The sequence below is a fragment of the Colobus angolensis genome, unplaced genomic scaffold, assembly GCF_000951035.1.
Source record: "Colobus angolensis palliatus isolate OR3802 unplaced genomic scaffold, Cang.pa_1.0 Scaffold3, whole genome shotgun sequence".
NCBI classification, from domain to species: Eukaryota; Metazoa; Chordata; class Mammalia; order Primates; family Cercopithecidae; genus Colobus; species Colobus angolensis.
The window spans coordinates 15,879,847-15,892,402 of NW_012116265.1; the positions used below are offsets into that span (position 1 = coordinate 15,879,847).

Below are 12,556 nucleotides of genomic sequence, written 5' to 3' on the forward strand. Positions count from 1 at the left end.
GGTAAGGGCCAATCTAGGGTGTGAGGCTGGTTTATTTACCCGTTCACTGATGTAAGGATGTCTACCAAGGATCTGCTCTGCACAGACCACTGGCTTTATCTACAAGGTATCAAAAGAGCGGGGAGCCAGGAGCAGATGAGACCAGGCCTCAGAGGGCACGCCCTGCCCAGCTCCTACTGCCCAGTTCCAGCCTAGCTGCCCCCTCCGGCCAGGCACCGCGCTCAGCCATAAGCAAACAACCACACTAGAGCGCACCTTTCTGTGTTTGCATTTGTTTTGAAAATCAACATTGCTTCTGATTAAATGCCATCACAGCTCTGGGCTCACTGGATCCAAAGAGATTAATGGACTTGAGGGTGCTGCTGGAATGAAAATGCCTCCACAGCTGGTAGTAAGTAAATGCCAGGAACCTGGCAGGGGTGAGGCCTCTGGGATATTTCCTGATCAGCAGGCGACAGACCCTATTTCCCTTTAAGGCCATTCAGGAAATGCCAGAGGTGGCCTCCCATCCCATCCAATCCCTTCACCACTGGAACCAAAGACTTTGTATTCAGCTTGAATGCCTCCCACGTACCAGCCTAGAAGCCACCAGTGAAGGCAGCAGAGTCAGAAGCCCCTACTTGTGTTACTGGCCAAGTGATCTCAGGAAAGATATTTGCTCTCTCTCAGAACTTTTCACCCCATCTGTAAAATAGAAGGATGAATTATTTTTCTCATCCCTTTCCCTCCAAGCAGCAGAACTCTTCCAGAAAAGCCCAATAGGAAGCTCAGGTATTAGCAAAGCTGCCCTGGGGAAAACAGGGTGGTATCTGTTTCAGTGTAGCCTGCCTATACCCCACACTCACCCCAAGGCCCTCGAAAGGGTTACTGAAGCACTGTTCCCTAAGTCAGGGGACAGCAGCTTTCCTAGAAGGCCTGAGCCAGCCACAGCGAACGTTTCCGCCAAGCTCCTGGCAGCAGCTCTGTGCACTTTGATGTGGCCCCTCCTTTGTAGCCTAACAGGAAGAGTGAAATCAGGGAGATCCGGGTTTCAATCCCACCTCTACTAAGCCGTGTGACCTTCTCTCTCTGAGTCTCTGATTCTCTGTCGGCAAAATAGAGACAATGAGAGCACCCTCATAAGTTTATAATGGAGAAAAGGGCAGGGAGTTAGGCATGCAATAAACGCTAATGGTGAAAGGAGAAAGAAAGAACAGAGCCCAAAGATAACATAAGGAAATCAACAAGCACCACCCAGCTACTCTTCTGGAACGCTAACCACACGCCAGGCACCGTGCTCAGCGCTGTTTGTACCCTAACTCACAGTCTTCACGACCCCTCTCGGAGGCAGGTACTGACCCCATTAACAGCGGTCACATGGCCACCAGGCGGCCTGTGCGACCACCACACTCCCCTACTATCCCCCCGGGCTCATCTGCTGAGCCAAGGTATGACTTTCTCCCCACTGGGACCATATGCTCACGCTCATCTTTGTGCACTGCCTGTGGACATGGGGAGTGGAATAGAAAAGAGCACTCACAGCCAGGCGCGGTGGCTCACACCTGTAATCCCAGCACTTTGGGAGACCGAGGCAGGCGGATCACCTGAGGTCAGGAGTTTGAGACCAGCCTGACCAATATAGAGAAACCCTGTCTCTACTAAAAATACAAAATTAGCCAGGCATGGTAGCACATGCCTGTAATCCCAGCTACTTGGGAGGCTGAGGCAGGAGAATCACTTGAACCCAGGAGGCGGAGGCGGTGGTGAGCTGAGATTGTGCCACTGCACTCCAGCCTGGGCAACAAGAGCAAAACTCTGCCTCAGAGAAAAAAAAAAAAGCAAAAAAGCATTCACCTCCACCGAGTGTGGGCCCTTTCCTTCCTTCCTTCCTTCCTTCCACCCCAGAGCACAGTTCTGCACTCCTCAAAACCCTGAAGTAACTCCACAGTGCCTCGAGGTCACACCCCAGACCATTACCTTATCTCCCCACACACCCCAAGGAACCCTGCCCCAGCCCTGCCAAACTTCACCCATTCCCTTCCCCTTCTTGCAAAGCCACTACCTGGAAAATTCCTACTCATCCTGCTGGGGATGCCAACCTGTGGCAGGCCTCAGTGCCTCTTCCTCACTCTCCCTGGGGTTCTGCTCACACCCTCTCGCTGCCTGAGATACAGCAGGAAGGACTTAGATGTGTGTCTGACTCTAATGCTAAGCTCTGGGGACTGGGTCTGGTCCTCCTGTGAGCCCCTATACCTAGCATAGAGCAGACACTATTAAAACGATCAATGTCAAGCCTGGCCACATGGCTCACGCCTGTAATGCCAGCACTTTGTGAGGCCAAAGTGGGAGGACTGCTTGAGCCCAGGAGTTCCAGATTACAGCGAGCTATGATTGTGCCACTGCATGCCAGTCTGGGCAACAGAGCAAGACCCCGTTTCCAAAAACATAAAAATGAAATTATGAATGTTGTTGAAAAAGTACAACTCCACCCATTCCTGTGGGAGCCTGTGGCAACCAAGAAGCAGAAACTGGGGGACAGGTCCCACCCACTGGCCAGTATTCCCTGGGACAAGGGGGATGGAAAGGGGAGACACACAAAGCCCACCTCTTTTTTCCTGCTCTAGGAGGCTGATGCAGTTGGCTGCTGCTGTTCCCTTTTTGTCTGATCCCTTGAGATCTGGGAAGTGGGAAGGAGAGGGGAGGGCAGGAAGAGGGAAGAGACAACGGACAGGCCCCACAGAGCCAGAAGGATTAAGTCTCACTGATTTTGCATCATTGTTCTCTGTGGCCGCTTAGCTTTGTGGGCCTCAGATGGTGCAAACGAAAAGCAGGTAATGGCAGAAGGGGCTCAGCATGCCCCTGCAGGCTGCCATGTGCACAGGGTTGGCCTAAATCACCTGAAAGAATGCTCAAAGTTTATAATTCTCCAGACAATGGGCCCCATTAAAGACAGGGGGGCCAGACTCTGAGGCCTCACCTGGACACACAGGCACTTCCTGGGCAGCCTCGACCAAGCCCACGTTCCCTGGCACAGCAGCCCTGAGCTCTTGACCTCACCTCATTGACGTCGATCTTGTTCCTCTCCATGTAGTCTCTGTCATTGACCTGCCCGCCGTCCACAAACTCCATCAGGAGGACCCGCTCCGTGGACAGGTCCCAGTGGATTCGGGGGACCTGGGATAGGAAGGGACAGGTCAGATGGTCCGGGGAGGCTGGGAGTCGGGCAAGGACGACAATGTGGCACAGCGAGCCAGACAGCAACAGAGGCTCCTCCCAGAGCAAGGGAGAAGAGGCCCAGGAGGGACCTCAGTGTTGACAGTGGGGATGGGACAGCCAGGCCAAGAGGGAGGCCAGCTACTCCACCTCTGCTCAGCAGGCCTCCACCCACTCCTTTAGAGACCGGCTTTGCCGACTCTCCTCAGTGCCTTCTAACACCGTTAAGAGCCAAAACTAAAATTGGGACTTGGGAGGAAAATATTGGAACGCCTCATACCTGGGCATTGCTATTAAGGATATTTCCTCTCCCCATCCCACCACCAGGCCCACTTTGGGCTCCTCCCTCTGCCTCCAATATTTCACCTGGGTAATGGGTGCATTGTATGTATTAAGCAAATGACTGAATTTTGACCAGATGATAAATTTTGTTTCCCATGCCTGTTTCCTGTAGGAAAACATGTTTCCTGGGGCAGACAACATTGGATATTAACCCAACATCTATTCCCAACCCTACTCTTCCCTAGAGATGAAAAAAACAAAATACTGGGGCTAGGTGGGGTGGCTCACACCTGTAATTCCAGCACTTTGGGAGGCCAGGGCAGGTGGATTGCTTGAGCTCAGAAGTTCAAGGCCAGCCTGGGCAACATGGCGAAACCCTGTCTCTACAATAAATACAAAAATTAGCCAGGCATAGTGGTGCATGTCTGTGATCCCAGCTTGGGAGGCTGAAGTAGGAGGATCACTGTCAACGTCACAGTGAGCTGTGACCTTATACATCACACCACTGCACTCCAGCCTGGGCAACACAGCAAGATCCTGTCTGAAAACAAACAAACAAACAAATTAAAAAAACCTACTTTTCTTGTCTGCTTTATAGTAGGTATGGCCATGTGATACAGTTCTGACTTATGAACATAAACGGAAACCTGCTAGGGGATTCTGGGAAGGTTTTTATTTCCTTGATTAAAAAAAAGGGGGGGGGTATTTACACAGTGCTACTCTTCTTCTATTTCTCTTCCTGCCTTGAAAGTGAATGTGAATGTGATTGTTGGTGCTATAGCAGCCATCTTGCAACAATGAGGAAAAATAAAAAAAAATTATAAAGAAACTGAGATGCCAGCTCTGATACTGTCAAACCACCAAAACCATGTATCAGTAGGCAACCACTGCAAACCTTCTTGCTATGTGAAGACAAGGAATTCTTTTATTTAAGGCATTCTAAATGAGGCTTTCAGTTGCCTACAGACAAATGCATTACTAACATACACTCTCCAGCCCTCTCTGAATCTCACAACACTCAAAAGCCAAAAAGAGAACAGATTTCTCCAGGAGCGGGCAAAAGATTGGAATGCAACCAGACTGCCATGTGAGCAAGGGACAGCTACCAGTACCCCCACAGCCAGGAGGGAGGAGTTACTGGGCTTCCAGCATGCCAAGTCTCCCCCAAATTGTGAGGAGTTTATTTCCTCTTACAAATAAAGAAATATGGGCAGCTTTTTCAAACGTTTTGGAGAGTAAGATTTTCCTTTACCCTGACCACCCAAATTCATCTAGCAATAACATAGTGGCCCTTAAGTCACCAGTCCTTAATTCTTAATTAATCCTTAATTCCTGTTCTTAATTCTGCTAATACTGTTGTGTCTTAGACTAGCCACTTAACTCCTTTACATCCCAGTCTTCCTCACTGGAAAGCAGAATTGTTTCTGCCCTATCTCAGTAAGGAGCTCTGAGGATAAATGGAGGCTGTACAAACAAGGGAAATGCTCTAGTTGGAACAAAGTTTCCAAAAGAAAGCAAGGTGTTATTTTGGTTTGCTGCCTGCCTGCGGTTTCTGCCATTTGAAAATCTGGGCCAATAGAGAAATCTGTAAAACTGATACTTTGAACTTAAAATTTAGACTTGCTTGGCATTTTTCAAAAAGTTTCTTTTTAAAAAAGTGAGTGCATGTTTGTTATTGTTGCTTTGTTGGTTTTTTTTAGAGATAGGGTCTCATTCTGTCACCCAGGCTGGAATGCTGTGGCATCATCATAGCTCACTGCAGCCTCGAACTCCTGGACTCAAGAGATCCTCCTGCCTCAGCCTCCCAAAGTGCTGGGATTATAGGCATGAGCCACCATGCCCTGCCTGTTGTTTTTGTTCATGGCTTCCAAATGAATGGGACATAGTTTCGGGTTAAACTCTTCCCTTGGGTTTGTTTGGAAACCTATGTTTGACAGTGGGCCCCTAAGGCTCTGGAGACAAGAGGTCAAATCTCTAGCCAGGCCCATCAGAGGCAGCTTAAAAAACAGCGAGGGGCTGGACGCAGTGGCTCACGCCTGTAATCCCAGCACTTTGGGAGGCCAAGGAGGGCAGATCACTGAGGCTGAGGAAGGAGAATCGCTTGAACCTGGGAGACGGAGGTTGCAGTGGGTGAAGAGTACGCCACTGTCCTCTGGCCACGGTGACAGAGGGAATGAGACCCCATCTTTAAAAAAACAAACAAACAAACAAACAAAACGCTAGGAAAGAGTCACAGGTGGAAACAGAAAACCCCCAGGCTGGAGCTTCTCTGTGTTTGCGCATCAGGGTCCTGGGTGTACTGGAGTTTCTCCCTCTGGTCTCCCTGCAGACATCACCATTCCAGTCTAACCACAGAATGTGCCCCTTGCTTCTGCTGCTTAAATCTGAAATGACTAAAATATCAAACCTGGGAAACAGTGGAATTTGTCATGGGAGCTTCAGAACCCCAGGTGCCCCTGGACAGACATAACATGGAAATGACTACAAAATGCCAAACTGCTCCTGCTTAGTTAAAAAAGTGAGCTGCCCCTAAATCACCAGATGGGCAGGAGGACCTGGGGGTGTGGGGTGAAGTGACCACCCACATTTCCTGTCCTATGCTTCTTCCATCAAGGAAGGAAAAAATGAAAAAGAGAAATTTGAAAGAGTCAATAAGCACCCTGCACTCCCCACCCCACCCCCAAACAAAGCAAAATGAAACTCTAAGAAGCTCATGGCCAGGGTGCTCAGTGGCCCCACCAGCAGGGTCACACCCTGACCATTAGGACCCCTGGGTCCAGGGTCTACCTCTTTGTCACAGAGCAGAGGCCTCCCTCCTGTGGGCTCCCCCTGCCTCCCACACTGATGCCAATCTGGACCCCAAGAAGGAGGGTGCCGATTAGGGAAGTTCCAGCCCAAGACCCTGGGCCTCAGCCTCATAGTCTGGCCCTGACCTCACATTTCTGCTTTGTTTCTATGCTTTGGTCAATGTGCCCACAAAGCAGGCTGTGCCTGGCTTGTCTGAGACAGCGCCCACCATCCTGGGCCCACAGTCCTCCTGGAGCCTGAGTCCAGCACAGCAGAAGGCCTGGAGACCTGGAGTCAGACTGGCATATTTGGAGTGAGGCTGCTGGCTGGAGCCCCAGCTCTGCCATCTAAAAGTTGTGTGACTGTGGATAAGCTAAACAACCTCTCTAAACACCAGTTTCCCCACCAAAAATATGGTGATAATGGTTACAGTGGAAGCACAACCCCACCCCCGCCCGCATTTCCTACTACTATGAGCAGAGTACTGGCACTCAACATGGAACTAGACACTAGCAGCTCCTGGAAAAAACATTGATTGCTCTTATGACGGCCACATGGAGTTTCACAGAGGGCTCTGATACACACCAGGGCTGACAGTTATGCTCTAGACAGTTCACTGGAATTCACATCTTCCCCACAAAGCAGAACCACATGGAGGGGGAACGTGCAGGCTCTGGAGCGGGCTACCTCTATTCCCTGCCCCTTAGTGGTGAGCCCTGTGACCCTGCGCAAAGGGTCGATCGCTCTGGGCCTCAGTCTCCCAGCTGATGATATGGGGCTGGTTATGGCACCTCCCTTGTGAGGCTGTTGTAAGGATTAAAGAGTAAATACATATAAAGCACGCTGCAAAAAAAAAAAAAGTTATATATTAATTACTATACATCAGTGGTTCCTAATCTTTGAGATTCATGGGAAGCTATGATACTTCCCAAAAAGCAAGCACATCTCCTCAGGCTTTGAACACAATTTCTAGAGTCCTGGGCTCCTTACCGCACACGAAGGAACCCTGGCATGGCCCTGCACACCTATCCCCACCTCCACACACACAGAAATGCTCTCATCACTTCCAGTCCCAAACCCTGTGGTTATAAAGCTTCTCCCCTGCCACCTTGTCCCCAGTTGTCCCCCAGGTGAGTCAGAAACCCTACCACTTGTCCTGTTTCCTTCCCCTGGCACATATGCTCTACTGCCAGATCCACTAAGCCTGGCTTTAACCATTCAGCCTAGCTGTCCCCTCACCCTCTCCCAGTCCCCCTGACACCATATTTGCATTCAGTGCTTGTCTGAGGCTGGCAGATTTATGGCACAGGACTGAGGTTCTTAAACCCCACATAAGCACCAGAAGATGCCTCACACACTGAGAGGTAAACTCTTTGCAGAGGCTTAATTATGCACAGATGTTGTGATGGGGAGCCAGTGTGCAAAAGCAATCTATCTCCAGTTTTAAGAGCTGAACTGGGTTCACAGTGCAAAATTCACTTCCCCCTTGTTATGTGTTTAGGGAAAATTAATTACTCAAGAGCCTTAATTCCACCACTGTCTTAGGAAGGGTGTGCAAGTTTTGGAAACAGCAGGTCAAATTGGTATATTCATTATTTACCCATTTGGCATCCTCATCTGAAAACTGTGTGTGTTATTGTTATTGTTGCATGTCTTGGTCTGGCACTTGCCATTTGGCCCCAGCCAGGGGACAATTTTGCTGTTTCCATGGGAACAGTGGAGGAGATGGTTCTGTCTGGCTCACATAGTTCTGGCTCCGAGGGGCACCCCTGCCGGTAAAAGGCAACAGAGTATCCTGAGAGGAGCACCACATTTGAAGTCAGAAAATCTGGGATGTTGCCCTAGCTCCTCTACTTAAACTGTCCTCTGCAATATGGGCTGATGCCTGCTGGAGGGACTCAACACCACAGTACCTGCAGAGTGTTCAATGCAGCAGCTCCTGATGAAGAAGAGATATTCAATATATATCGCCTATAGTCAATACTTTTTAGAAGCACTCACCGGAGCCCTTTATCCTGAGTAGAATTACGTAATTCCTGTTGGGAATACACAGAAACACAGACGAATGCCTGTCACGGTGCTAACAAACATGCACTACAACAACACATTGCTGTGTCTGTCCCTCCACTAGATGAGAAGTTTTCCAGAGCAGGGTCAAACCCCAGCTCCCAGTACAGCAACAGGCTCGGGAATAAAAGAAATGGGATAAGCAAGTAGAAGCGTGTCTTAGACTCTCTAGCATTATATTAATTAGTTAACATTATCACTTGTCTAAAAGAGCCAAGTTTTCACTGAACTGGTGGTGTGAGCTCCAAGGTTGGGGCACTGACACCAGACCTAGGCTGCACTCCTGGATTTCCGCACACAAGAGGGTCTGTACATCCACGCGTACAACGGCAGCCAACAAAATGCCAGTCAAGCATATTGGGAGAATGGAGACAGACCCGACCCTCACCACACCCAGCTAAACTTCTTCTTGGGCTCTATCTTCCTCCACAGTCAGTGTGTCAAGACACTGCACTGATCACCACAGCTGTGGTTCTTCCTCCTGTGGATTCTCAAGTGGTTAGAAGAGACACATCTTCAGTCGCTCCATCCCTGTTAGTCAATCGGGAGAGCAAAAGTATAAATACTTCCTCCATTTCTCATAACGTCTTCAAAAGCCACAAGGACACCTTAGTCAAGAACAATAGTGTCCCCTCTCCCTGATCCAATGTTCTGAGCCATCCTCCCCAAGAATAGCACGGCTTGACTGTTGGCTCTGGAACCTGCACATGGAGCTGCTGAGGGCTTGGTGACCCCTCTCCTGCATTCCCCAGGCCTGCTGAAGAAGAGAGAAGGGTGAGCTCTCCTAGAGTTGGAAGCCAAGCTCAGTGTAGACAACCAGAAGAGCCCTGCAAGCCCTGCACTGCTGGGAAAAAGGGGGTAACCCTGTGTAAACAGGCATACACCTCAGGAAGGACAAATGTGTTGGAAGAACATGGTGTGACATACATCTCTCTCCCCAGTTCCTGTGTGCCCTGAGAGAACATCAGGACGGTCCTTAAAGACCAGCTCCGGCTGGGCGCAGTGGCTCACGCCTGTAATCCCAGCACTTTGGGAGGCCGAGGCAGGCGGATCATTTGAGGTCAGGAGTTTGAGACCAGCCTGGCCAAAATGGCAAAACCCCGCCTCTACTAAAAATACAAAAATTAGTCAGGTGTGGTGGCACACACCTGTAGTCCTAGCTACTCGGTAGGCTGAGACAGGGGAATCGCTTGAACCTGGGAGGTGGAGGTTGCAGTGAGCAGAGATTGCACCACTGCACTCCAGCCTGGGTGACAGAGTGAGACTTTGTCTTAAAATAATAATAATAAAAAAATTAATTAAAAAAAAAAAAGGACCAGCTCCAGGACCAGGCACAGTGGTTCATACCTGTAATCTCAGCACTTGGGAGGCCAAGGCGGGCAAATCATTTGAGGTTGGGAGTTCAAGACTAGCCTGACAACATGGGGAAACCCCATCTCTACTAAAAAAAAAAAAAAAAATACAAATATTAGTCAGGCATGGTGGCACATGCCTATAATCCCAGCTACTTGGGAGGCTGAGACAGGAGAATCACTTGAACCCAGGAGGTGGAGACGGCACTGAGCTGAGATCATGCCACTGCACTCCAGCCTGGGCAACAAAGCGAGACTCTGTCTCAAAAAAAAAAAAAAAACTCCAGTGCCAACTTCTCCACAGAGCCTGCCCTGACCCAGTAGGCCATGGGAGTCCCTGCTTCTGAATCCTCAGAGCACATAGAAACCGTACTTCTCATGGGGCACTGACAGCTGCAACTTCATATTATCTGATACTGTTTCCCACATTAAGTGTCTCTTATTACATAGAACAGTTCTGCTATAATACTTGTTTTGAAAACACAAATTTATTCCAATGCAATTGATATGTTAGGGAACAGTTTGATCATAATGCAGATTTTGGATGTGCTTATGTTGTACTATCATCTGCGAGAAACACTGGAATGCAGAAAGCTGCATCCAGCAGAGCCGTGCCACATTGGAATACACAAAACAAACACACCTCGACATCGCTGCGAGTCGGTGAGTCCCCCACATCTGGCCTTACAACTTTCTGTCCCATTTCTTTTCTTTTTTCTTTTTGTTGTTGTTGTTCCTTGATACGGAGTCTCACTCTGTTGCCCAGGCTGGAGTGCAATGGCACGATCTTGGCTCACTACAACCTTCGCCTCCTGGGTCCAAGCAATTCTCCTGTCTCAGCCTCCCGAGTAGCCAAGATTACAGGAGTGCACCACCATGCCCGGCTACTTTTTGTATTTTTAGAGACAGGGTTTCACCATCTTGGCCAGGTTGGTCTCGATTTCCTCACCTCAGGTGATCCGCCCACCTCCGCCTCCCAAAATACTGGGATTACTGTCATCAGCTACCATGCCTGGCCTCTGTCCCATTTCAAAGGACTCCTCCTACCATCTCACAAAACTAACAAGCAGCAACCCTTCTGATGCCCACTTCCACAGCAGGCTCAAGGTAAAGTGCCATGTGTATTGTGGTCTTATGTATTTCTTAGCCATTTAACATGTGTAAAACTATGTTACTGGTTTTTATTCATTCTTATCTTCTTTTCTTTTCTATATTACTGTACTACTGATGAATTTTTTTTCTTTTTTTCTGAGACGGAGTTTCACTCCTGTTGCCCAGATCTGAATGTAGTGGCGTGATCTCAGCTCACTGCAACCTCCAACTCCCGGGTTCAAGCAATTCTCTTGCTTCAGCCTCCCGAGCAGCTGGGATTATAGGCACATGCCACCACATCAGGCTAATTTTTATATTTTTAGTAGAGATGGGGTTTCACCATGTTGGCCAGGCTGGTCTCAATTTCCTCACCTCAGGTGATCCACTGCCTCGCAAAGTGCTGGGATTACAGGCGTGAGCCACTGTGCCCGGCCACTGATGAATCTTTTTGAGTGTTGTGCCCCTAACTCTATTTTCCCCATAAGCTCTGTGGTTTCTGTTGTGTGATTTTGCATAACTGAAGTATTTCTAGAAACACATACGTTTTGTTACAGCAGAACCAACTGTATAAGCTGAGGTAAAAAACATGTGTTTAAAACAGTCCCAGCGTACAGTAGTGTTAGCTATCAGCGCCGCCATTATCATCATCATCCCACGCCTCACGGAGGCAGAGACCACAGCATATAGGTTCTTGGCTAGGGCTCAGTGTCTTGCAGTTGTCGTTTATTCAATAAACATCTGTTTAATTGACTAATGGGTCAACAATCACACTTGATATTTCTTTGCAAATTGCCTTCAAGGGATTTAATGCACATCACCAGTGACAAATCACTCATCCTCAGTAAGAGGACTCAGGAAGAAGATGTCCCAATTACGTCCTGAAAGAGATACTCCAGGCAGGGACCCACGTACCACCACACTCTTCCACCAGACCGCCATGCCCCCCATTGCCTCGTCCTGCCTACCTTCAAGAAGTCAAAATGCTTGAGCATCTGGGACACCTTCTCAGCATTCCTCCCTTCATTGAGGAAATCCAGCTCCAAAGGCAGGTTCTTCTTGGCTTCATCCACAAGCCACATAAACTCAAACTCTGGGAATAGCTGCTTCACAGCCAGAATGAGCACCTGAAATCCAACAAGCACCCTAGTCACGGGGTGGGCCCACAGCACACACCAAGCGACATTCCCTACCTTCCTGCCTGGTTCTCCTCTGGAGTAAGGGAAACTCCTCCCCTGAGGCCCATCCCTCCTCTGAATTCCAGGAGGGAAACATAGTAGGACCCTGCTCTCCCATAAGCTCGATACTCTGCACCAAGTCCAAGATGATGGTAGCTCAACAGCCAGCATCAGTAACCATGACTACCATTTGCTGAGGGTTCCCCTCGTGTCCAGCACTAACTAAGCACTTATTTTTTATTTTATTTTTTAAGTTCTGGGATATGTGTGCAGGATGTGCAGGCTTGTTTCATAGGTAAAAGTGTGCCACGGTGGTTTGCTGCACCTATCAACCCATCACCTAGGTATTAAGCCTGGCATGTATTAGCTCTTTTTCCTAATGCTCTCCCCCACACCCCAACCCTAGCCCAACAGGCCCCAGGTGTGTTGTTGCCCTCCTTATGTCCATGTGTTCTCATTGTTCAGCTCCCACTTGTAAGTTGGAACAAGTGGTGTTTGGGTTTTTTTGTTCCTGCATTAATTTGCTGAGGATAATGGCTTCCAGCTTCATCCATGTCCCTGCAAAGGACATGATCTCATTCCTTTTTATGGCTGCACAGTACTCCATGG

The 12,556-nt window shown here is 49.0% G+C and overlaps 1 protein-coding gene across 2 annotated transcripts in view; it reads right to left on the reverse strand.

Annotated features, from left to right (window-relative positions):
• ADCK1 (aarF domain containing kinase 1) overlaps window positions 1-12,556 on the reverse strand; it is a 113,109-nt gene that overhangs the window by 22,467 nt on the left and 78,086 nt on the right. For both annotated transcript variants that reach the window (XM_011949479.1, XM_011949478.1), the window contains 2 exons: window positions 11,738-11,896; window positions 3,037-3,153 (listed from right to left, as the gene is read on the reverse strand). In XM_011949479.1, coding sequence (XP_011804869.1) covers window positions 3,037-3,153; window positions 11,738-11,896 — 276 coding nt within the window. The remainder of the gene's footprint in view (window positions 1-3,036; window positions 3,154-11,737; window positions 11,897-12,556) is intronic.